The following is a 25,205-nucleotide window of genomic DNA, read 5'->3' on the forward strand; positions in this document are numbered from 1 at the left end:
GCCCGGTAAGCGCTCAACAAATGTGATCGAACGAACGGATGAATGTTCTGTTATTCTCTTGTACTCTCCCAATTGCTCAGTACAGTGTTCTGCGCACATGAAGCGCTCAGTAAATGCGATCGAATGGAAGAATGAATGTACTCTGATTCTAGTGTCCTCCCCCAATTGCTCGGTACAGTGTCCCGCGCCCGGTAAGCTCTCCGTAAATGCGGTCGAATGGATGAATGAATGTTCTGTTGTTCTCTTGTCCTGCCCCGAGCGCTCGGTACAGCGCTCTGCGCCCAGTAAGCGCTCAATAAATGCGAGTGAACGAATGTTCTGTGAATCTACTGTCCTCCCCTAAGCGCTCAGTACGGCGCTCTGCACCCCGTAAGCGCTCAGTAGATGCGACCGGCCGACCGCCAGCCGGAGACTCTCAGGTCTCCGCCCCCCGACGGAGACTTTCCCGCCTCCGTGGTTCTCGACGCCTTTTTGCGCCTGAGGTCACCCCAAGCCGGTGGTCTCGGGGGTCCAAGAGGACCGCCGCACCCGTCGCCCGGATCCCGGGCCGGGGGAATCTAATCCGTCGTCGTTTTCAACTCCTTCGGCGCCGCCCGCCCCGGAGACCCGGAGAATGGCCGCCGCCCTCGTCCGAGCCGGGGCTCACGTGAGTCGGGGTCCCGGCCGCCCGTCCCCGGATCTCCTCCGTTCGGTCGGATTTATTGAGCGCTTGCCGCGTGCGGGGCGCCGTGCCGGGCACTTGGGAGAGGGCGGGGGGACAGTAAGCAGACGCGTCCCTTGACCGCGGCGAAGGGCGGCCTCGGTTCCTCGCCTGGGCCCGGACCGGCCGGACGCCCCCCCCCCCCCCCCCCCGTGTCCCTGTGGGGTAGACACTGTACCGAACGCCGGGGTGGACGCAAAGCAATCGGGGGGGGGGGGCAGTCTCAACTTCTCGCACTCTAGACCGTAAGCGTGCCGCGGGCGGGGAACACGTCTACCGACCGTGGTCCTCTCCCAAGAGCTTCGGACGGAGCTCCGCGTTCCTCCCGCCGTACGTATTGAGCGCTTCCTGTGTGCGGAGCACTGGGGGCAACGATGAGGAGACGCGTTTACCACAGGAGGCGCTCAGTGAATACCGCCGACAGTTTGATTAGCGTCTGCCTCCCCCCTCTAGCCCGCAACCCCGTGGGGGACAGGGAACGTACCGTATTCTCCCCAAGGCTCGGTCCGGCGCTCGGCACGGAGTAGGCGCCCGATAAACACCGTCGATCGACCGACCGATGCCCGTCTCCCCCGCTGATGTCGCTTATCGGCTGTGTGACCTCGGCCGAGTCACCTCACTTCCCTGGGCCTCGGTTCCCTCCTCTGTAAAACGGGGGTGAAGACTGGGAGCCCCGGGGGGGGGGGGGGCGGGGGGACAACCCCGAATCCTCTCCGGCGCTCAGAGCCGTGCTTCGCACGTAGTAAGCGCCTACCGAATGCCGTCGTCATCGAGCCCTCAACGGGTGCCGTTATCATCATCGTTATCGATGGTGACAGGAGTATCTTTTCAGCGCCCACCGCGTGCCGGGCCTCTACTGACGCCGCCGCTGTTGGTTAAGCGCTTACTCCGTGCGGCGCGCTGTGCCGAGCGCCGGGGGAGAGACGGGGGCCCCCCCCGTGGGGCTCCCGGTCTCCGTCCCCATTTTCCAGATGAGGTCACCGAGGCCCAGAGAAGCCAAGTGACCCGCCCGCAGTCACACAGCGGGCAGGTGGCGGAGCCGGGATCGGAACCCACGGCCTCTGGCCCCCAAGGCCGGGCTCTCGCCGCTGAGCCGCGCTCGCGGCGGGCAGGGAGCGTGTCGGCCGACTGTGTTGAACGGTGCTTCTCCCGAGCGGCCGGGACAGCGCTCCGCGGAAGAGTGAGCGCTCGACCGGTACCGACGACGACGGGCTCCTTCGGTTCCCTCCCTCGCCTCGCTCTCTTCCTCCCTCCGCGAGTCCCTCCCCCGACCCCCCCGACAATCACGGTATCGTTGAGCGCTTGACCGCGGGCCCGGCGCCGGGCTAGGGGACCGTGACCCGTGACCTTTCAGGGGTCGCCGACCTTCGAGGACGTGGCCGTGACCTTCAGCCCGGAGGAGCGGGCGAGCCCGGGTCCCGCCGAGCGCCGCCTCTACTGGGACGTGACGCTGGAGAACTACCGGAACCTCCTCTCCCTGGGTGAGCGCTTGACCCCCCCCCCCCGCCCGGCCGGCGAGCGGCGATTCCCTCGCGACCGCGTGTCGGCCGCTCCCTGCGGGCAGGGGACTGTACTGAGCGCTCGGGAGAGGACCGTGCGACTACAGGCGCGTTCCCCGGACGTGCCGGCGGTATTGGTTCGGCCGTATTCAGCGGGCGCCGACTCCGTGCGGAGCGCTGTGCCGGGCGCCGGGAGCCTACCGTCGGGCGACGGAGAGACACCGTCCCCGCCCGAGGGTTCCCCGTGACAGAGTCCGTCAGTTCTGTCGTATCGGGCTCCCCCAGGCGCTCGGCACGGCGGGCGCTCGGTAAACACGGCCGGCGGGTCGACCGACCGGCCCCCTCCGAACCCCCTACCCGGCAGGCGGGCCGACGCGTCGAGCGCCCCGAACGAGCCGCCCGAGAGACGGCCGACGTGCCCCCCCGTTGTCCGTTCCAGGTGGCGAGGGCCCGACCGGGACCGGCGAGCCCGTCCCCCGCGGGCCGGAGGGGGTCGAGGGAGCGGTTTTCCCGAGGGCGGTCTCCGGGAAGCTCGTCCGGACCGGCCCCGGGGCCTTCCGCGGCGGGACGGGGCCGGGGAGCCGGGGGCGGCCCGACCGGGCCCGGGGAGCCCGGGAGGGAGCCCTCCCCGGAGAGGAAGGCGCGCGCCTGCGGGGAGTGCGGAAGAGCCTTCAGCCGGCACTCCACCCTCGTCACGCACCGGAGGATCCACACCGGGGAGAGACCCCACGGGCGCCACCAGAGCGAGAAGGCTTTCAGCGACCACTCGGTCCCCGTGACCCACCGGCGGATCCACACCGGGGAGAAACCCTACCGGTGCGGCGAGTGCGGCGGGGTCTTCGGCCAGCACTCGGCCCTGACGGAGCAGCGGAGGATCCACACCGGAGAGAAGCCCTACCGCTGCGGCGACCGCGGCCGGGCCTTCCGGGACTCCTCCACCCTGGTCAAGCATCAGCGGGTCCACACGGGAGAGGAGCCCTACGGGTGCGGCGAGTGCGGGAAGGCGTTCGGCCAGCGCTCCGTCCTCGTCGACCGCCAGAGGATTCACAGCGGGGCCAGGCCCGACGGGTGCGACGGGTGCGGCGAGGCCTTCGGCGGCCGCTCGGCGCCCGTCAGCCATCTGAGGGTCCACACCGGGGAGAAGCCCTTCGGGTGCGGCGAGCGCGGAAGGGTCTTCGGCCAGAACCCGGCCCGGACGAGGCATCAGAGGATCCACGGGGGAGAGGGGCCCCGTCGGTGCGGGGAGGCCTCCGGCGACCCCTCGGTCCCGGCGACGCCTCGGGGGATCCGCGCCGGGGAGAGACCTCACGGGGGCGGCGGGCGCGGCAAGGCTGACCCCGATGAAACGCCAGACGATTCGCACCGGGGAGAAGCCCCGCAGGTGCGCCGGCCGCGGGAAAGCCTTCGGCCGAGGCCCGGGCCCCGGCAACCGTCAGAGGAGTCACACCGGGGAGAAACCTCACCTGTGCGGCGAGTGTGGGAAGGCTCTGGGGCGGGGGTCCGCCCTCGTCAACCACCAGGAGACTCATAACGGCGCGAGGGCCCACGGACCCGACGGGCGAGGGGGGGCTCTCGGTCAAGCCGCGGTCGGTCGCCGGAGGACCCGCGCCGACGAGAGGTCCCCCTCTGTGGTCCTCGGTCCTTAAGGGAGGCGACGCCCGCGGTGACGGTGACCGGCGTGCGCGCCGCTTCCCTGCGCCTCGGTTCCCTCGCCTGCGTAATTTCTTTCTTTATATGCACGTCTCCGTCTCCCCTTCCGGGCCGCGGGCTCGCCGCGGGCAGGGAATGCCTCCCTTGACTGTTGTACGGTCCTCTCCCCGGCACTTAACACGGCGCTGCGCACGCAGTACGTGCTCAGTAAACGCAGCTCGCTAAGCCAAATGCAAATTCAATACCTGGGCTCCCTCCGGGTTGGACTGCGAGCCCCACGTGGGACCCGACGATCTTGTGACGAGCCCGGCGCTGCCGAACCGTACTTCCCAAGCGCTGAGAACGGTGCTCTGCACGCGGTAAGCGCTCAGTAGATACGCCCGAACGAACGAAGGAATGAATACGGCCTTTGGCACGTAGCGAGCACTAAAAAGTATCATTTAAAAAAAAAAAAAAAAAAGTCACACCTGATCCAGTCCCCGCAAGGTGCCCGGTTAAGAGAGGGGGAGAACGGATGTCTCGGGTCCGTTTTGCAGGTGAGGAAACGTAGATGGAGCGAGGTTCGGTGACTTGCCCAGGGTCTCCCAGCGGGCCGGTGGCAGAGCCGGGAGCCGAGCCCAATTCCCTCGACGCCGAGCCTGTCCTCTTTCCACTAGACCACCCTACGGAAGGGGCCGGAAACGGTGCTTAAGCGCAGAGCCCAGAGATCAGGATGAACGAATTCTTCGACCTGGAAAGTCTAAGACCGAGAGAGGGGATGTGACCCGGATGAGTTGGACTCGGGGCGAAGAAAGGCTGAAGAGGCCTGAGGCCCCGAGTACCCCAAGGGACCTTTACCATCGAGGGCCCCGTGGGATAGTAATTCCGGTTCCTGTGAAGCGCTCAGTATGCGCCAGGCACCGGTCTCCGAACTGGGGTGATTACGAGTGACGGAGGCGTCGTCGGAACCCAGGTCCGGGCTCTATCCACCGGCCCCCGCTGCGTCCCTAACGCAGGAGCATCTGGGGCCAGGCGGGCTCTGTACGGGGAGAGCGTCAGACCCCCGAGAGGCGACCGGGCAGAGCTGGGCCCGGGTTCTGCAAGACGGGGCCTCGGTCTCAGAGCCGCCGTTGATGCGTCTCCTCGGAGCGGTCTCGGTCTCCGCGGAGCGGTCTCTGTCTCCTCAGAGCGGCTTCTATCTCCACAGAGCGTCCTCGGTCCCCTCAGAGCGGCCTCTGTCCCCGCAGAGCGGTCTCTGTCTCCGCAGAGCGTCCTCGGTCTCCGCAGAGCGTCCTCGGTCCCCTCAGAGCGGTCTCTGTCTCCGCAGAGCGTCCTCGGTCCCCTCAGAGCGTCCTCTGTGCCCTCTGAGCGGTCTCTGTCTCCTCAGAGCGCTCCCTCTCTCCGCAGAGCGTCCTCCGTCTCCTCAGAGCGGTCTCTCTCTCCGCAGAGCGTCCTCCGTCTCCTCAGAGCGGTCTCCGTCTCCGCAGAGCATCCTATGTCTCCGCAGCGCGTCCTCCGTGACCTCAGAGCGGTCTCTGTCCCCTCAGAGCGGTCTCCGTCCCCTCAGAGCGGTCTCTCTCTCCGCAGAGCGTCCTCCGTCCCCTCCGAGCGGTCTCCGTCTCCGCAGAGCGGTCTCCGTCTCCGCAGAGCGTCCTCTGTCCCTTCCGAGCGGTCCCTGTCTCCGCAGAGAGGTCTCTGTGTCCTCAGGGCGGCCTCTGTCTCCGCAGAGGGCCCTCTGTCCCCTCCGAGCGGCCTCCGCATCGGCAACAGACGGCGGAAGAGGGTGGGAGTCCCCGGCCACGTCGTCTCGGGCCGTCGGGACCTTCCGGGGTCCTCGGGGGATGAGCCCGCCCGAGTGTCAGAGCGGACCGACGCTCCCCGACTCATTGAGACGCACGCCGGTCGCCCCCCGAGGATGGGGGAGACGAAGAGAACGGCTGATAAACGCCGCCTCGGCCCCCCCCGGGACCTGCCCCGCCCCCCCCCCCAGCCGGCACGAGCGATGGGTGAGTAGTCGCCTAGACCTGCCCCGTTGCCGGAGGGATCTCCAGGCGTTCATTTTTTCTCTTTAAATGATATCGAGCGCTTACTGTGTGCCAGGCGCTGTGCCGAGCTCGGGGGTGGACACAATCCGCGTCCCTCTCGGAGCTCAAACTTCTAACCCCGGTAACTGAGGCCCAGGGAGGAGAAGTGACTCGCCCAGGTCCACACGGCAGACGAGCGGCGGAGCCGGGATCGGAGCCTAGGTCCTTCTCGCTTCCAGGCGGGTGCTCGATCCGCTGGGCTATCCCGCTTCTCAACGCCCGGCGCGGTGCCCCGTCTCCCGCCTCCAGTCTGTAAATCCCTCGCTGGCGTGTCCGTCGACTCGGTTGTGGCGGATTCTCTGTTACATCGCGTCTGTGATATCGTTACGTTGTTCTGGTGTACTCTCCCCAGGGCTCAGTACGGTGCTCTGCACGCGGCAGGCGCTCAATAAATACCATTCACTAACTGGCTCTCTGAAGCGCCTAGAACAGCGCTCGGCAGGCGGTGAGCGCTCAGAGAATACCATCGGATGACTGTCGACTGGTTACTGTCCGGCCCCTCCTCCAGACTCTGAACTTCTCACTCTGGGCTTCGAGGCCGTCCGTCCCCTCCTACCTCTCCTCCCTTCCCTCTTTCCACCGGCCGGCCCGCACGCTCCGCTCCTCCGCCGCCCGCCTCCTCGCCGTCCCCGGGTCTCGCCCGGCCCGCCGTCGACCCCCGGCCCGCGTCCTCCCGCCGCCCCGGGACGCCCTCCCTCCTCACCTCCGCCGAACTCACTCTCTCCCCCTCTTCCGAGCCCTCCCGGGAGCTCACCTCCTCCGGGAGGCCTTCCCACACCGAGCCCTCCCTCTCCCTCCGCTCCTCCTCCCCATCGTCCCGACTCCCTCCGCTCTCCTCCCCGCCCCACAGGCCTTGTGTCTATTTGTACGTATTTATTGCTCTAATTATTTTATTGATATTGTATATATGTATCTACAATCCTATTTATCTATTTTGATGTTATGGATGCCCCTCTACCTGTTTCAGTCTGCCGCCCGTCTCCCCCTTCTAGACCGTGAGCCCGTTGTCGGGCAGGGATTGTCTCTGTGGCCGAACTGTACTTTCCAAGCGCTCGGTCCAGGGCCGTGCCCACAGTAAGCGCTCGACGATAACGTTGGCATTCGTTAAGCGCTTACTAGGTGCACAGCACCGTTCTAAGCGCTGGGGGAGATACGGGGGAATCAGGTTGTCCCCCCGTGAGGCTCGCGGTTAATCCCCCTTTGACAGAGGAGGTCACTGAGGCACAGAGAAGTGACTTGCCCACGGTCACACAGCTGACGAGTTCAATCAATACGACTGAGCGAACGACCGAATGGACCAGTGAGTCAATGCCATCGACTGATTTCCCAGGAACTTGGTCAAGTCACTTCAGCCTCACCGTGCCTCGGTTTCTTTATCGGCAAAAGGGGGTTTAGATATCTGCTCGCCCTCTTACACCGCGAGCCCCAAGTAGGGAAGAGACCGCCCGGCCCGATCAACTTGTATAATAACGACTTTGCTGGTTGTTAAGCGCCTACTATGCGTCGAGCCCCGCGCCGAGCGCTGGGATAGACATTAGATCGTCCCGTCCCACCTGGGTCCCGGGTGTCGAACCCCAATTTTGCAGATGAGAAAGGTGAGGCACGGAGGAGTCAAGCGACTTCCCGACGTCGCTCAGCAGGCGAGTGGTCGCGCCGGGATTAGAACCCAGGCCCTCTGACTCCCGGGCCCGCGGTCTTTCCGCTAGGCCGTGTCGCTTCTCTGTATCTACCCCGGTATTTGGGACGGAGCCTCGGGGGTCTCCCTTCCCTCCTCCTCCAGCTGAGTCCGCGGGGCGATCCGTCGGTCAGTCGGTTGTACTCACTGAGCGCTTACGGTGTGCAGAGCGCCGGGCTAAGCGCTCGGGAGAGTACACTGTACCAGACGCATTCCCTGCCCACGACGAGCTCACGGTCTAGAGGGGGGGATGGACGTTAAATAAATGACCGACCCACTGTATTTATCGAGCGCTTACCGTGTGCGCGGCGCTGTACTAAACGCCTGGGAGGTACAGTTCGGCAACAGACGGAGACAGTCCCTGCCCACGGCGGGCTTACGGTCTAGAAGACGGCGGACGTAAGAGCTGCGGGGCCGGGAGGGCGGATTCACTTATTCATCCGATCGTACTCCGAATGAGGGGAGCGAGTCGAGGGGACTCGGAGGGAGCAGGGGAAGAGGAGAAGAAGGGCTCAGTCGGGGAAGGCTTCCCGGAGGAGAGGCGCCCTCGGGGACGGCCACCGTCCGGCGGATATGAGGAGGGAGGGCGATCCGGGCCAGAGGCTGGCGCCGGGCGAGCGGCCGGCGGCCAAAGGGACGAGATCGAGATACGGCGAGTAGGTTGGCGTCGGGGGAGCAAAGCGCGCCGGCTGGGTCCCGCCGAGGTCACGCGACAGACGGGTGGCGGAGCCGGGACTAAGAACCCGGGTCCTCCCGACCCCCAGGCCCGGGCTCTCTCCACCGGGCCGCCCCGTTTCTCGATCGTCGGTATTTACTGAGCGCTCATTCCGGGCGGGGCACCGCGCCGCGTCCCTTAAGGGGCAGGGGGACATACTCTCGGCAAAGCGCACCGCTTTCTCTCTCTCTCCTCGCGTCTCTACTGCTCCGCTTCCCTCCCTCTCTCTCTCCCGGACCCAGATCGCCCTCCAGAGAGATCCATCCGATGGCCGCCGGGGAGCTCCGGAGCACCGACGACGCCACCGAAATGGCTTTCGGGACGGCCGGTCTCCTCCGGCTCGTCGCCGGCCCCTCGGCCGACGCACTCCTCTTCGTGTCCTATGCCCGCGCGGCCTCCGTCAGCCCCGGGCCCAGCCCCCCGGACCTGACCCTCGCCCGGCCGGCGCCGGCCGACGCCGTCACGCTGCCGACCGACGGGGTCCCGGAGCCCGTCCGTCTGCGGCGCCCGCCCCCTGAGCGTCTTCCGGGCCGTCCCCCTCGGCCCCGGGCCCCCCCGGCCGCGTCCTTCCCTCCTGCCTCCTGTCCCGGGGCCTCGGTCCGCTCGTCGATTTTGATTCGGCGACGGACGCGAGAGGTCCCCGCGGCGGCAGCGGCGTCCGACTCGTGCCGGACCTCGCGCGTCGCGCTCAGGTCGGCGACGGCGCGGAGGCGACCCTGCCCGTCGCCGTCCCGTTCTCCCTCGGCGACCCGTCCTCCGTGGGCCTCGTGAGCTTGGCCAGCGGCTACACGGTGCTCGTCCCGCACGCTCCCCCGGGGCGACGTCCGAGGTCCGGGCGGCCGAGGGGGCGGCGGCCCCGGTGGCCCTCCACGTCCTCCTCGTTCCGTCACGCCGGGCGTCTTACCGGACGCGAGGGCGAAGTCCTCCCCGGCGACGGGTGGCCGCATGCTCGTTGGCTTTCACCTTCCCGGCCGTGAGCCCCTTCCTGACGATTCACAGCGACCGGAGGATGGGCGGGCTCTGGAAAGGGCGACGGCCCGCTGCCCTCCCGGACCCCTCCCGGGGTCGGCCGGTCCGTGGCGTTGGCCGAGCGCTCCCCGTGAGCGGTGCGTTCAACGCGATCGATCGGGTTTATTGAGCGCTTACCAGGCGCCTGGGAGAGCACGACGCAACAGATCAAGAGTCGGTCGGCACATCTCCAGCCCGCGGCGAGCCACGGGGACACGCGTTCGTATAAATACGTTTGCTCACTTCCAAGTACTGATAATTCTCATGAAGAAATACATTTATTCACCCCCAGGCCTCCCCCTCGGGTTAGGCGGACGGCTCCCGTCCCCAGCCGGGTGATCCCGTCCCTCGCTCCGTCGCTTCGGACGGCGCCCTGCCCTCCGTGAGCGCTCGGTGGATACCACCGATGGATCGGCTCCTAACACGCCTCGTGGAGAAGAACCTGGGCCCGGGAGCCAGGACTCCCGCGGCGCGACCTCGGGCGAGTCACTTAGCCTCTCCGTGCTAAATGGGGATGAAGGGCCTCACCCTCCCTTTCGGTTTGTTTGCGGTGGTTTTAAATGATCACCGTTAGAGGCCCGCTTCCCTGGAACGTGTCCGCCGGCTCGTATTTTGCTACGTCCCAACTCTCCCAGGCGACGCGCAGAGTGCTCTGCACACCGTGACGGCTCGCCCATCGATCGATCGATCGGTGTGATACTAAGCCCCGGGACAGACCCCGGGCTAATCGGGCCACGGTCCCTGTCCCACGTGGGGTTTACGGCCTTGAGCCCTATTTTACGGATGAGGGAACCGAGTCACCGAGAAGTCGGCGACTTGCCCGAGGTCACTAATGGAGGGCATTTATCGAAGACGTCCCCAGTGCGGAGCGCTGTTCTAAGCGCTTGGGAGAGTACGATCCAAGGCGGGCGGTAGGCGCGGCTCGGCGGGCGGGGCACGGGCCTGGAAGTCGGAGGGACCCGGGTTCCGATCCCCGCTCCGCCACCCGTCTACCGTGTGACCTCGGGCGGGTCGCTTCGCTTCCCCGTGCCTCGGAAGCACGCCGTCCTAAGCGCTGCGGTAGATCGAAGGTAATCGGGTTGTCCCACGTGGGGCTCACCGTCTTCACCCCCGTTTTACAGACGAGGGAGCCGAGACGCAGAGACGCTCAGAGTCACGCAGCTGACGAGTGGCGGGGTCGGAGTTAGAACCCACGACCTCCGGCTCCCAAGCCCGGGCTCTTTCCACCGAGCGACGCTGCTTCCCCGATCCACCCCAGCTCTTAGAACGGCGCTTGGCACGTAGAAAGTGCGAAATAAACACCGTACTATTATTCGTAATAATAATAATAGTACCGGGGGGGGGGGGGGGAATGTTCACCATTTACCATCAAATTCTCCCCTGAGAAAAATGGATGAATCAAATCCATTCGATAGTAGTATCTATCGAGTGTCGGGAAAGTATCTAGGGCGCCCACTCTCTGTTCTCGACGGTTTTATCTTCTCCGGGTCGGTAGCGGAATAACGTCGGTCACCCCAGTTGGGAATCCGTCACACCGAGGCCAGAAATCTTGTCGGCTGTGTGACTGTGGGCAAGTCACTTAACTTCTCTGGGCCTCGGTTCCCTCGTCTGTAAAATGGGGATCAAGACTGTGAGCCCCACGTGGGACAACCTGATTCCCCTATGTCTTACCCCAGCGCTTAGAACAGTGCTCGGCACGTAGTAAGCGCTTAACAAATACCAACAGTATTATTAAATCCTTCGGCGTCCGAAAACTCAAACCACGGAGAAATCCCGCGGATGTGATAGGAACAGTAACGACCGTGCCGTCCTCAAGCCCTGGAGGAAGCGCGATACGATCAGATAAGACGTGGTCCCCCGTGGAACCTGCGGTCTGAGGGGAGAGAAGATGGATATTCAAGGCTTTTTTTTTTTTTTTTTTACAGATGGGGAAACTGAGGCCCAGAGCGGCTAAGGGACTTGCTAGCGAAAATGGGTCATCCTTCGGCGTTCAGCGATGATTCCGCATTTGAGAATCCTCCTCCCGCTCCCGTCCCCGCGGCCCTGACTTGCTCCGTTCATTCATCCCCCGCCCCCAGCCCCCCGGCACTCGCGTCCAGATCTGTCCTTTATTTATTTCTATCCTCGTCTGTCCTCCCCTGCGGACCGGGAATGCGTCCGTCTGTTGTTCTCCTGTCCTCTCCCCAGCACTCGGGACGGTGCTTTGCACGCAATATGCGTTCAAGAAACACGCCCGAGTGGAGAAAGGAGGCGCTTACCCCCAGATCCACCCATCGATCGTAAGTACTGAGCGCTCGGTGTGTTCGGGGCGCCGTGCTAAGCAACGGAAAGAGGAAGATAGAACGGCCCTGACCGTCACGTTTATCGAGCGCTCGCTTTCCGTCGGCGGGGCGCTGCCTTAAATAATAGCAGTAATGGTATTTGTTAAGCACTTATCCCGTGCCGAGCACCGCTCCCGGGCCCGTGCGCTCTCCGCTAGGCCACTCTGCTTCTCAACGAATACCCCGAATTCTTAACAACTCTCTCTTCTTCGCCCTCCTTCGGGTCCAGGGCGGCCGGTCACCCCCTGCCTCCCTGGGGGTCTCGGAGCTTTGGGAACTTCCCCGGGGGTCCCGTGACCTCGCCGGGGTCGGCGGCACCGTCCACGACCCGGGAGGGGTCTGGGCTCTAAGCCCTGGGATACGATGCCGGAGAAATCGTAACGACCACGGCACTCGTTGAGCGCCGACGACGCGCCCGGCCCTCTTCCGATCGCCGGGGTTGACGACGACGGCTTTCGTGAAGCGCCTTCCTACGCGCCACGGTGCCGTTCTGGGCGCTCGGAGATACAAAGCTGATCAGGTTGGCCACGGTCCCCGTCCCAGATGAGGCTCGCGCTCTTCTGGAAAGGCTTAACGAGCACCACGATTATTATTATTCCCGTATCGTCCCAGGGCTGGGCGCCTGATAAGTGCGGCGCGCCGACCCTGATTATCAGTATTAATAACTGAGGGACCCACAGTATTTTCTCCCCAGCTAATCCCGCACCGTCCAAATGATGAACGGGAGGTAACGACCGCCGGTAACCAAGTCTCCTCCACGGGGGTCGGCTGCTCGCGGCTTCTTTAACGGCACGCTGCCGGCCCACGACAATCGGGGTGGGAAGACGACCGTACGGCCGCGGGAGGAACGTCCAAGAAAACCCCGACGGGACCGATTCCGGATCCAGGTTGCCGCGGGACGCCCTCCTCGGCGGGTTCCCATCCCTCCGGGCGGCAGATCTCGCCCACGGTGCCGTCAAGATGTCGGAACGTCACTGGACACTTGGGCCGAGAGACACGGGCCCGGTAATACCGTGAAATGTTTCGAAAAACAACTCTGAAAACGCGCCTCTGAGAACAAAACCGCCAACCAACCATTAACCGGAGGAGGTACGGCTTTAGTTTCCAAAAGGTCGACAGCGAACACGTACGTATACTGCGTCGATTATCAACAGCCCTCTCTTCGACACGCTCCGCCACGGGCCCGAGGCGGCCGACGAGGCGCCCGGTCAGTCGATCGTATTTATTGAGCGCTTCCTTGGGCGGGGCACCGTGCCAACCGCCTGGCAGGGTACAGTCGGACAGTAAACAGGCTGCGTACCGTACGCTTGTCGCGGCCAGGGAACGGGACTATCGGTCTATCTACCTATCCATCTGCCTGTAATTAATTGAGGAAAATTTCCACACTATCCACATGGAGACCTTGGAAATTCTCCTTCGTGCTCCCGGCTAAACGCGGCATTTCGCACCGCTTAGGCCGGCCTCCTGCTTTCGCTGAATCCGGGCTTCTCCTCTATCTACCCATCTATAGACCTAAAGATCTTTAGGCCCGTAGATTCGACGTAATCTACAGATCTACGCATCTACAGATAGGCAGACAGACGGACGGAAGCAGACACTAGGGAAATTCTCCTTGGTTAATCAGACTCTCCTCCCTGCTGGGACCGGCCTCCCGTTCATGCCGAATCCCAGATCCTCCTCTGTTTCCGTATAGGTATATCGGAATCTCGGATGTAGATGTATCCGTAGACAGACAGATATAGATACTACGGAAATTTCCTTTCATCGATATCACCGTTCCCGGATAAAGTGGCGTCTCGCTCCGCTTGGACCAGCCTCCCATTTACGTGAAATTTGAGATTCTCCTCTATCTAGAGATACAGATCTGTAGACATCCGGTATGTCTAAATCTAGATGTACATAGATATATATAGCGAGATATAGATGTATCGGCTATCTACAGATCTATCGGAATCGCGGCTGTAGATCTAGCTATAGACAGAGAGGCATAAATACCACGGAAATTTTCTTTCATTTCTCTTTCTTCCTTTCCTTCACCGCTCCCGGCCAAAGTGGCATTTCGCTCTGCTTGGACCAGTCTCCCCTTTACGTCGAATTTGAGAATTCTCCTCTGTCTACAGCTATATCTCTAGATAGCCGTTACATCTAGATATATGGACACATATCTCTGGATATCTGGACACACGTGGATACGTCTCTATATATCTAGACATCGACATATCAGATAGCGATGGATATATCGAAAATCTCCGAGAGAGAGAGATATATACCTGTAGACGTCTCCAGACAGAAATACATATCTAGATACGTATCTAGATGTAGACGTACCGGATAGCTATATCTACAGAGATACGTCTCTATCTCTAGATGTAGATATAAACCTATCTACGGAGATACGTCTCTACAGACGCAGACAGAGACGCGTCGGATACCCGTAGATATAGCGGAATCCCAGCTACAGCTACGTATCCGTAGATACCCGTAGCAAGATGGATACAGATGCGTCCGACGGCCACAGATACGTCGGAATCTCAGATGGAGATGGATCTAGAGGCAGACGGGTAGATACGGACACCGTGGAGGTTCTCCTCCGTCGCCGCCGCCGACAGGGTCCCGACGCCGGGGCCGGCCTCCCGCCGCCTAGGCCGACGGACGGACGGCGACGGACGCCACGTACCGAGCGCCCCCGAGACCCGCCCCGGCCGAGGCGAGGGCCGGGAAGACGGCGGCGGGGGTCAGCGGCCGCCCGGGGCCGAGGCGGACCCCCGGGGCGCCGGCCCCGCCGGGGTCCCCTTGGGCTTGGGCGGGTGGGGCCCGGGGGCCGCCTTGGAAGCCGGGTTCCGCGGCCCGTAGGTGTAGACGGACGTGTAGCCGTTCCTGGTCAGGGGGCAGAAGCGCCTGGTGTGGGCCGCGTCCTGGGAGGCCCCGCACTGGGGGCAGACGTAGCCCCGGAGGATGGGGCAGACCACCCGGCCCTCGGCGTCCTTCAGGTTGTGCGACAGGTAGATGTGCCGCGCCTCGCCGTTGTGTCTGCAGAAGGGGCAGGAGGGGCCGCCCTCCGGGCCGGCCGGCCGCGGGAGACGCCTCTCCCCCGCCGCGGCCGCCTCGGGCCGGACGTCCCGGGGGCCCGGCTCCTTCCGGAAGGCTTCGACCACTCGGGCCAGGCCCAGGTAGTCCTTCCACGGGTTGAAGGCCTCCATCGGCGGGGCCGGGCCGGGCCGGGGGGGCCCGGGGGGTCGGGCGGCGGCCGAGCCCCCGGGAGCTAGGGGGAGAAAACACAAGACCCCATCGATCCGTCGCATCTCTCGAGCGCCCTCGGGCCACCGGCGGTGTCCGTCCGTCGCTACGGGCGCCCCGGAGCCCGGGCGGGACGCAGCCCCCGTCCCCGATCCCCGCTTTCCGGAGGGGGGGACCGGGGTCCGGGGAGGCGGACGGGCGGCGGGGCCGGCGTGCCGGGCTCTGGGCCCGGCGCCCGGGAGAGGACGACGGAACAGACGCCGGGGGTTTACGGGCCGGGGACTCGGAAACGGTCGGCGGGGGAGCCGGTCGGTCGGGCGGCTGTATTTACTGAGCGCCGACCGTGTGGAAAGCCCCGTACTGAGCGCCTGGGAGAGGAAAAGAGAATAAACGGACACGCCTCCTTGCCCGCCGCGAGCCGACGGTCTGAAGGAAGCGGGGAGGGGGAGCCGGGAGTCCTTCGACCCGGCCGGATTTATTGAGCGCTTACGGTGCGCGGAGCACTGTGCTAAGCCCTCGGGAGAGTAGCGCAGGACCCTAAGCGGACACACCGCCTCCCCACGACGAGCTCTCGGTCTAAGAGGGGGGACTGCGTCTACGCCCCACCCAGGTAACTCTTTCTCGGCGCTTAGTACAGCGCTCTGCACCGTGGAAGCTTCCTGTGGCATCCGTGCCCGCCGGGTGCTGAACCAAGGAATGACGACGTCGGCGTTCGTCAGGCGCTCACGCTGCGCCGAGCACCGTTCTGAGCGCCGGGGGAGATACGGGGGTCATCGGGCCGTCCCCCGGGAGGCTCACGGTCAATCCCCGTTTTACAGATGAGGTCACCGAGGCACAGAGAAGCGACTCGCCCGCGGCCACGCGGCTGACAGGCGGCGGAGCCGGGAGTCGAACCCACGACCTCTGACTCCGACGCCCGGGCTCTTCCCGCCGAGCCACGCACGGTGACGGGGTCGGGGAAGGTCCCCGTCCCCCGGGGGGCTCCCGGCCTTCATCCCCATTTTTCAGACGAGGGGACCGAGGCCCAGAGAAGTGAAGCGACTGGCCCGGGGCCGCACAGCGGACGGGCGGCGGAGCCGGGGTCGGAACCCAGGTCCTCCCCGGTGGGTCTCACTTCCCGTTTTACGGAGGAGGGGGAGACCGGGGCCCGGGGAAGTCACGTGACTCGCCCGAGGTCGATCAAGACATCCAGGGCACTCGCCGAGCGCTTACCGTCTGCAGAACACTGGACCGGCGGCGGGGCGGTCGGGGGAGTCCAATACAGCAGAGTTGGCGGACACGTCGTCCGCCCCACCGGGAGCTGGCGGCCTAGAGGAGGAGAGAGACGAAATCAATTACGGATGTGGACAACGGTGCTGTGGCCGGAGCGACTCTCTTGAGGTAGAGATGATGATGATCATAACGATGACCGCTGCGGTGTCGTCAGCTGCGTGACCGTGGGCAAGTCACTTAACTTCTCTGTGCCTCAGTCTCCTCATCCGGATAAGGGGGGGGGGGGGGCGGACGACTGGGAGCCCCACGCGGGACAACCTGACGACCCACGGCGAGCGCTCAGCCAACACCGTCGTCACCGCTGCCGTGTCAGACGCCGTTGTGAGCGTGATCGGGTCGGACACGGTCCCTGTGGGCGGGGAGCGTCTCCCTCGCCGAACCGCACCTTCCAAGCGCTCAGCGGCGTGCGCCGCACGCCGTAGGCGCTCAGTAAATCCGGCCGTCCCCCGTGGGGCTCGGGGTAGAGGAGCGGCGTGGCTCGGTGGGAAGAGCCCGGGCTTGGGAGCCGGGGCCGTGGGTCCGAATCCCGGCTCCGCCACCCGTCAGCCGCGTGACCGCGGGCCGGTCACTTCTCTGGGCCTCGGTGACCTCATCCGGGAAACGGGGATTCACCGCGAGCCTCACGGGGGGGGGGGGGGGGGGCGGGCCGACGACCCCGCGTCCCCCCCCGGCGCTCTTCTCTTCTGACTCCCGGGCCCCGGCCCTCTCCGCGGCACCGTGCCGCTTCTCTCGTTCATCCGGTCGTATTTACGGAGCGCTCACTGGGCGCGGGGCGCCGCGCCGAGCGCTCGGAGGGTCCAACCGGGCATACGGGGAGAGAGGCCGCCCCTACCCGACGACGGGCTCTCGGTCCGGAGGCGGGGAGACGGACCGCGGAACGAAGCGAGTAGACGGGCGTAACGGACAGAGTGAGTGCTTAACAGATATTATCGTCTCTTTCTTGGCGGCGCATCCGTTAAGCGCTCACTATGCGCCGAGCACTAAACCAAGCACCGGGGGCAGATCCGGGGGTCATCCGGACGGGCGCAGCCCCTGCCCCGCTTGTGGCCGACGATCTCGATCCCCGTTTTTACAGATGACGGAACCTCCCCGCCCCACGGCACTTGCCCAACTCTATCCGTACTTATCGTGATAATTCTATTTATTTTTAATTAACGGTGTGTCTAGATCTATAATTCTATTTGTATCGATTCTACCGATGCCTGTTGACCTGTTGCGCCGTCTCCCCTCCTCTAGACCGTGAGCCCGCTGCTGGGGTGGGACTGTCTCTATCCGTGGCCCAGTTGTACTCTCCAAGCGCTCGGTACAGCGCTCGGCACGTCCGCGCTCAATGAATGCCACCGGGTGACCGGACTGAGCGCTTAACGGGTACCAGTCCAAAGAGAGTGATGACAATTCCTGTTATCCCTCTTCCTTTGACCGTGAGCCCTAAAGAGGCCAGGGACAGTGTCCAACCTGAGTAGTTTTTACCTGTCCCAGCGCTCAGTATAGCGTTAGACGCTTCGATACAGCACTACGCACACGTAAGCTCTTATCGAGTACCAGTAAAATAAAAATAAATGGTTCTCCCTGCAACTCGGACTGTGACCCCCCCCCCCCCATGTGGGCCAAGGGACATGATGAGCTTGTATCTACCCTAGCGTTTAGTACAGCGCCCGGCACCCACTCGCGCTTAGTAAGTACGATTTTTTAAAAGAAATACTTCGCCCTCCCGCTTCGCCTGCGAGCCCCGTGTGAGACCGGGGGGGGGCTGCGTCCACCCTGATGCGCTTCCGTCTCCCGCGGCGCTCAGTACGGCGCCCGGCACATAATAAGCGCTTCGTAAGTACGATTTCTTTTAAAAGAACAGTTCTCCCTCCGGCTTAGACCGCGAACTCCGACTGAGACAGGGGTTGCGCTTCTCTCTCCCCCCCCCCCCCCCGGCGCTCAGTACAGTGTCTGGCACGTGATTAGGCGCTTCTAAGCGAAGCAGCGGGGCTCAGCGGAAGGAGGCCCGGCTTGGGAGCCGGAGGTCACGGGTTCGAATCCCGGCTCTGCCGCTCGGCAGCTGTGGGACCTGGGGCCGGTCACTTGGCTTCTCTGGGCCTCAGTGACCTCCTCCGGAAAATGGGGATGAAGCCCGGGGGCCTCACGTGGGCCGCCCCGATGCCCCTGCCTCTCCCCCAGCGCTCAGCACAGCGCTGTGCACATAGTGAGCGCTTAACGAATACCAACGTGATTATTATTAAGTATATTTTTTTGGAAAAAACGGTTCTCCCGCCTGCTTAGACTGCGGGCCCCATGTGGGGGGGGGGGCTGAGCCCCACCTGATGAGCGCCTGCCTACCCCAGCGTTTAGTACAGTGCCTGGCACCTAGTAAGCGCTTAACGAGTAGCATTTTAAGCAGACGAGCCCCTCTCCCTCCCGAGGCCCCGGGCCCTTCTGTGGGAGAGGGACAAGGTCCAACCTGATGCTTCTCCCTCTCTCGCAGCGCTTAGGACAGCGCTTGGCCCTTCTCGGGAAGCGTTCAGCAAATCCCACGGCGATCAATAAGCTGAATGAGCCCGTCTGCCCCACCCCCCACCCGGATCCAACCCGGAGGACGCCTTTTACCTCTTTGCAAACTCCCTGTAGACGGAAAGCGGGTTGCAATCCCCTTGCAGACGGGAGCGGGTCGCAATCCCCCCCGTAGACGGGAGCGGGTTGCAATCCCCCCGTAGATGGAAACGGGTTGCAATCCTCCCGTAGACGGGAGCTGGTTGCAATCCCCCTGTAGACAGAATAGGGTTGCAATCCCCCCGCAGACGGGAGCGGGTTGCAATCCCCCCGTAGACGGAAGCGGGTTGCAATCCCCCCGTAGACGGAAGCGGGTTGCAATCCCCCCGTAGTCGGGAGCTGGTTGCAATCCCCCCGTAGACGGGAGGTGTTTGCAATCTCCCCGTAGACGGGAGCTGGTAGTGATCTCCCTCTAGACAGAGGCAAATTGCAATCTCCCTGTAGACAGGAGCGAGTTGCAAAATCGTGGGAGACAGAAGCGGGTTGCAATCCCTTTATAAAAGGAAGCGGGTTGCAATCCCCCTCTAGACAGGAGCGGGTCGCAACCTCCCCGTAGACGGAAGCGGGTTGCAATCCCCTTGTAGACGGGAGCGGATCGCAATCCCCCCGTAGACGGGAGCGGGTGGCAACCTCCCCGTAGACGGAAGCGAGTTGCAATCCCCTTATAAAGGGGAGCCGGTCGCAATCCCCGTAAAGACAGGAGAGGGTTGCAATCCCCTGGAGACAGAAGCGAGTTTCAATCCCCTGGAGGCGGGAGCCGGTTGCAATCCCCCTGTAGACGGGAACCGGTTGCAATGCCCCCGTAGACGGAAGCGGGTTGCGATCTCCCCGTAGACGGAAGGGGATTGCAATCTCGCTGTGGACGGAAGCGGGTTGCAATCCCCCTGTAGACGGGATCGGGTTGCAATCTCCCTGTAGACCGAAGGGGATTGCAATCTCCCTGTAGACGGAAGCGGGTTGCAATCGCCCTGTAGACGGGAGCCTGTTGCAATCCCCCTGTAGACGGAAGCGGGTTCGGAGCACCGACCCCGGGGGCCTGGGGAGGAGGGTTTTGGGGGTGGGGGGTCGTTGGGGGGCGGGGCAGGAAGAGGAGGAGCAAGGTTTTGGGGGTGGGGGGGGTCCCACCCCCGCCCTCCCCCCTCTTTGCGGCCTTGCATCCGGTGTATTAAGCGCTTCCTCTGTGCGGAGCGCTGTGCTGAGCGCTCGGGAGAGGCCCGCGCACCAGGGTTGGCAGCTCTGTCCCCTGCCCACACTCAGTGGTGTTTATTGAATGCTTACCGTGTGCGGGGCACTGTGCTGAGCGCTTGGGAGACTACCACTGAGTTGGTGGCTCTGGTCACGCCCACAATCAATCGCTGGTATTTACTGAACGCCCCCCCCCCCCCCCCCAACAACAACAACCCAGCAAAGAAAAACAGCAGAAGATGGAGGTTTATTTGTCGGCAGGACTCCAGCTGGAGAAGGGTACCAAGGAGTGTTTAGAACAGTGCTTTGCACGTCGTAAGGGCTTAACAAATGCCGTTATAATAATAATAATAATAATGTTGGTATTTGTTAAGCGCTTACTATGTGCCGAGCACTGTTCTAAGCGCTGGGGTAGACACAGGGGAATCGGGTTGTCCCACGTGGGGCTCACAGTCTTAATCCCCATTTTACAGATGAGGGAACTGAGGCACAGAGAAGTTAAGTGACTCGCCCACGGTCACACGGCCGACGAGTGGCAGAGCTGGGATTCGAACTCATGAGCCCTGACTCCAAAGCCCGTGCTCTTTCCACTGAGCCACGCTGCTTCTCTATTATTATAAAGTGACCCCCCCCCCCCAAAAAAAAACCCAGCCAAAAGACAGCGGAAGGTCGAGGGAGGTTCATTTGTCAGCGGGACCCCAGCCGGAGAAAGGCGCCGAGGATAACGCGCCGTCGGGCAGGGCCGGTATCTAATCCGCTGCCCAATTATACATCCCAAGCGCTTAGTACGGTGCTGTGCACATAGTAGGCGCTCGATAACTACGACCGGATGAATAAAGGGACCGCCCCCCCCCCCCCCCAAAAGACCTGCCTAGAAAGCAGACGGCGGAAGGTCGAGGGAGGTTCATTTGTCAGCGGGACCCCAGCCGGAGAAAGGCACCGAGGACCAATCGAGTGACGCCCCCCAAAATCAACGGGCGGCCCCAGTTCTCCTCCCTCCTCCTTGGCTCCCCAGCCTCCTGTCTTGCCGCGGCCTTCCCCGGTCCCTCATCTGCTTCCTTCCGGAGCGGCCCGGCCTAACGGAGAGAGCCGGGGTGGGGGGCCCCGAGAGTCAGGGGATCCGGGTCCCGATCCCCGGTCCGCCACCCCTTCGGCTGGGAAACCCCCAGCGGGTCGCTCGGCCTCCCCGGGCCTCGGTCCCCTCGCCCGGAGAAGGGGGGGCGAAGCCCGGGAGCCCCGGGGGGGACCCGCGTGCCGCCCGACCGGCCGCCGCCACGCTTACTGTAGCGCCTGGCACGAGGCCATAATAACGTTGGTATCCGTCGAGCGCTTACTACGTGCAGAGCGCCGTTCTGAGCGCCGGGGGAGACACGGGGGGGGGGGATCGGGTCGTCCCACGTTGGGGCTCACGGTCTTCAGCCCCATTTTACAGTTGAGGGAACTGAGGCTCGGAGAAGTGACTCGCCCACAGTCGCACGGGTGACAGGTGGCGGAGCTGGGATTCGAACTCATGACCTCTGACTCCAAAGCCCACGGCGGATGCCGTTTTTTAAAAAGAAGTCATCCCCGTCCCAAGCACTTGGTACCGTGTTCCGCGGGAAGCGTTCGGCGAGCACCTTTGAACCCAGCCCTGCCGCTCGTCAGCCGTGGGACCGTGGGCGGGTCGCTTCACTTCTCTGGGCCTCAGTTCCCTCGCCTGTAAAATGGGGATTAACCGTGAGCCTCGCGTGGGACGACCTGACGGCCCCGCCCTTAGAACAGCGCTCTGCACAGAGCGAGCGCTCAAATACCAACACTAGTATTACGAGAGGCGGCGTGGCTCAGTGGAAAGGGCCCGGGCTTGGGAGGCGGAGGTCATGGGTTCGAATCCCGGCTCCGCCACCCGTCAGCCGCGGGACCGCGGGCGGGTCGCTTCGCTTCTCTGGGCCTCGGTGACCTCGTCTGTAAAATGGGGATGAAGACCGTCAGCCCCGCGTGGGACCACCCGATCCCCCCGCGTCTACCCCGGCGCTCGGAACGGTGCTCGGCACATAGCGAGCGCCTACCGGATACCGACGTTATCATTACCCATCAGGCTCATGCCGGGCAGGGACCGACCTCTCCCCGGCGCTTAGCCCAGCGCTCTGCACCCAGTAAGCGCTCCACAGATACGATGGATGCCTGTGCTTTCTAGATGCTGGGAGCTGGGGGGGGGCGCGAAAGGGGAAAGAGGCGCTGCCGGGGGGCTTCCTGGGGGCCGGGGGAAAGGGGGGCTCCGCCCGCCTTTATCCTTCCATCGGGAAACCGATGGACTTCCTGGATCAAAAAAGCCCCTCAGCAACCTCACCCTCTCTAGGCGATGGCTGCAACGTCTCCGTTGTTGCGGGGTGCGATTCATTGGCTTTCTCGTCCCCCGGTCCGCTCCTCCGGGCAAAAATACACCGCCTCGCCTGTAAATGCCCACCCGCGAATGCCCACCTGCAAAGACACACCTGCAGGACCACCCCCCCCCCCGCCCTTGCTCCTACTCTCCGCTCTCCCACCCGACTGGAGGCTGATTCCTCAACCTCTCTGTGCCCCGGTCTCCCCGGCCGCGACTGGAGGCGGCAGTGGAAAGAACCCGGGTCGGTCACGTTTATTGAGCCCTTGCCGGGGGCGGGGCGCTGTGCTGAACTCTCGGGGGTCTGTCAAGCGCTCGCTGGGTGCCGAGCCCCGTCCTAAGCGCTGGGGGAGATCCGGGGTCATGGGGTTGTCCCCCCGTGGGGCTCCCGGTCACGGTATAATAATATGACGGAAACATTCCCCGCCCACGGTGAGTTTCCAGTCTGGAGGGGGAGACGGACATTAATATACGTAAATAGATCGATCGCTCGACTGGCACCGAGCCAACTTCAGTCCGATTCGCTATCGTCTTTATCGTCGTGTCTCGGAGAAGCGGCGTGGCTCAGTGGAAAGAGCCCGGGCTCTGGAGTCACGGGTCATGAGTTCGCATCCCGGCTCTGCCGCTTGTCGGCTGGGGGGGCCGTGGGCGAGTCGCTTCACCGGGCCTCAGTTCCCTCATCTGGAAAATGGGGATGAAGACCGTGAGCCCCACCTGGGACGACCTGATTCCCCTGCGTCTACCCCAGCGCTTGGGACGGCGCTCGGCACATAGTAAGCGCTTACCGGATAGCGACATTATTATGAAGCGGATAAAGCCCGGGCCTGAGCGTCGGAAGGACCTGGGTTCTAATCCCTGCTCCGCCACTCGTCTGCCGTGGGACCCTGGCCAAGTCCTTTAACTTCTTCGGCCTCTCTAAAATCGCCGTGTTGTGCCTTCCCCAGCGCTTCGTATGGCGCTCTGCACACGGAGAGCGCTCGGTAAATACGATAGATACGTTCATTCGGTCGTACTTATTGAGCGCTTACTGCGTGCAGAGCACTGGACTAAGCGCTAAATAAAATGGGGGTTAAGAACGGGAGCCCCACGGGGGGGGGGGGGGCCAGGGACCGTGGCCAACCCGACTGCCTTGTAACCGCCCCAAGTGTTCAGACCAGTGCCTGGCCACGTAGTAAGCGCTCAAGTGCCCTTAGTAGCAGTGGAGAGAACGCGGGCTTGGGAGTCAGAGGACGCGGGTTCTAATCCCGGCTCGGCCACTCGTCCGCCGCGTGACCTCGGGCGAGCCGCTTCGCTTCTCGGTGCCTCGGTGACCTCATCTGTCAGATGGGGATTAAAAGCGTGAGCCCCCCCCGCCCCCCCCCCCGTGGGACAAACTGATGACCCCGTATCTCCCCCAGCGCTTAGAACGGTGCTGGGCACGCAGTAGGCGCTTAAACAAATACCGGAGTTATTAGATCAGTGTAGCGTATTGGTATTATTCGTTCATCCCATCAATCGTACACGTATTTATTATTCTATTTATTTTATTAAGGATGCGGATAGGTCACTAGTCCTGTTTATTTATATTGATGCTACTGAGGCCTGTCGACTCGTTTTGCCGCCCGTCTCCCCCCTCCTGGACTGTCAACCCGCTGCGGATAAGGATCGTCTCTCTCTCTGTTGCCGAACCGTACCTTCCCGGGCGCTTAGTACGGCGCTCTGCACACAGTAGGCGCTCGGTCAGTACGGCGGAATGACCGTCAGTTTTCTAGCAAGCAAGGAAGCGCTCAGTCGATACGTTCGAGCGCTGACTCTGCGCGGAGCACCGCGCTGAGCGCCTGGGAAAGTACAGCGCGACCCCCGAACGGTGACAACCCCTGCCCCCGGCGGGAATCCTAGCGCCGGGTTCGGAGCGAGCGAACCTCCTCCGGCCAGGTCCGGAAAGCCAGGCGGCCGACGCGATCGACGATTTTAACGTCCCGGCAGAGTCGGGCCCGGCCGGGCTTCGAAGAATTCCCGCCGGAAAATCCCCCCGGGAGGACCGTCCCGGGGCGCCGGCTCCCCCCGCTCCCCGGCCCCGGCTCAGAAATAGTGGTTGTACATTTTCTGGTGTGAAGCGAGGTGGGCGTAGCGGTAGAAGACGGTCTCGCACCGCCAGCAGCTGTAGGGCCTCTGGCCGGTGTGGGTTTTCCGGTGCACGGTGAGGTGTGCGTTGCGTTTGAAAGCCTGCCCGCAATCCCGGCACACGAAGCGCCGCTCCTTGCCGTGGACCTTCCCGTGAAGCAGCAGGGAGCGGTATTCGGGGAACGGCTGCCCGCAATCCCCGCACACGTAGGCCCCCTCTCCCGGGGGAGCGCTCGGGCCCGGAGCCGGCCCGGGGTCCGGATTCGGGGACGCCCCGTTCCCGTCGAGCCGCCGGCTCCTCCTCCAGAGGACGGGGGCCGGCCGGCCGGCGGCGTCGGCCTTCCTCGGACGGCTCCCCCGGGGAGGGACCTCCGTCTGACGGCCCCCTCCGGACCGACCCCCCGGCCCTCGGTCGCTCCGCGGAGATTCCCGGCCCCCCTCCGGAGGGCGAGGCGGCGGGACGTTCTCCTTGGCTCCGGCCAGGGGTTCGCCGCCTTCAGAAACGTCCCTTTCGGGAGCGGGGGCTTCCGGCCGGACCCCAGCCCGCTCGTCTGCGGTGGACAGAAATTACGGCCGTCACCCGTCGGCCGGGCCGGAACCCGGCCGGCCGGCTCATCGACCCGTTCGAACGCGTTCGGTGGTATTCAGCGAGCGCTTACGGGGCGCGGGGCCCCGTACCGAGCGCTTGGAAAGCACGACCGGGCCAGGGACGGAGACGATCCCTGCCCGCGAGGGGCTCGCGGTCTAGAGAGGGGGGAACGCGGGCGTCAAAGAAGAGTAGACGGGCATCAGTAGCCTCAAATAAATAGAATTGAAGTAAGCCCCTCCGGGGCAGGACTCCCGTCTCCTATGTTGTAATCTCCTAAGCATCGAGTAGAGTGTC

General features: G+C 63.8%; 2 protein-coding genes, 1 long non-coding RNA gene and 1 other non-coding gene across 4 annotated transcripts; 3 read left to right on the forward strand and 1 right to left on the reverse strand.

Moving 5' to 3' along the window:
• Positions 1-613: 613 nt before the first annotated feature.
• LOC114807579 (collagen alpha-1(I) chain-like) lies at positions 614-4,245 on the forward strand. Its single transcript, XM_029053719.2, has 3 exons — positions 614-646; positions 2,055-2,181; positions 2,639-4,245. Exons 1-3 carry the CDS (start codon positions 614-616, stop codon positions 3,532-3,534), a joined length of 1,056 nt encoding a protein of 351 aa, XP_028909552.1. The 3' UTR covers positions 3,535-4,245.
• A 6,995-nt stretch (positions 4,246-11,240) lies between these two features.
• Positions 11,241-13,639, forward strand: LOC120638118. Its single transcript, XR_005659603.1, has 2 exons — positions 11,241-11,589; positions 12,326-13,639. It is a non-coding gene; the product is annotated as an uncharacterized LOC120638118 (long non-coding RNA).
• MIR7411 (microRNA mir-7411) lies at positions 13,505-13,566 on the forward strand. The gene is given in 1 exon segment (NR_127392.1): positions 13,505-13,566. It is a non-coding gene; the product is annotated as a microRNA mir-7411 (primary transcript).
• A 727-nt stretch (positions 13,640-14,366) lies between the features above and the next one.
• On the reverse strand, positions 14,367-14,831 carry LOC100681943 (nanos homolog 3-like). The gene has a single exon (XM_003429386.3). It carries the CDS (start codon positions 14,829-14,831, stop codon positions 14,367-14,369), a length of 465 nt encoding a protein of 154 aa, XP_003429434.3.
• Positions 14,832-25,205: the final 10,374 nt, after the last annotated feature.

The sequence above is a fragment of the Ornithorhynchus anatinus genome, chromosome X3 (assembly GCF_004115215.2).
Source record: "Ornithorhynchus anatinus isolate Pmale09 chromosome X3, mOrnAna1.pri.v4, whole genome shotgun sequence".
Lineage (NCBI taxonomy): Eukaryota > Metazoa > Chordata > Mammalia > Monotremata > Ornithorhynchidae > Ornithorhynchus > Ornithorhynchus anatinus.

Coding starts and splice junctions, on each gene's coding strand:
- LOC114807579 (XM_029053719.2), top strand. CDS start 614: ATGGCCGCCGCCCTCGTCCGAGCCGGGGCTCAC. Junction 647..2,054: donor TCGTCCGAGCCGGGGCTCAC/GTGAGTCGGGGT, acceptor GTGACCTTTCAG/GGGTCGCCGACCTTCGAGGA. Junction 2,182..2,638: donor CCGGAACCTCCTCTCCCTGG/GTGAGCGCTTGA, acceptor TGTCCGTTCCAG/GTGGCGAGGGCCCGACCGGG.
- LOC100681943 (XM_003429386.3), bottom strand. CDS start 14,831: ATGGAGGCCTTCAACCCGTGGAAGGACTACCTGGGCCTGGCCCGAGTG.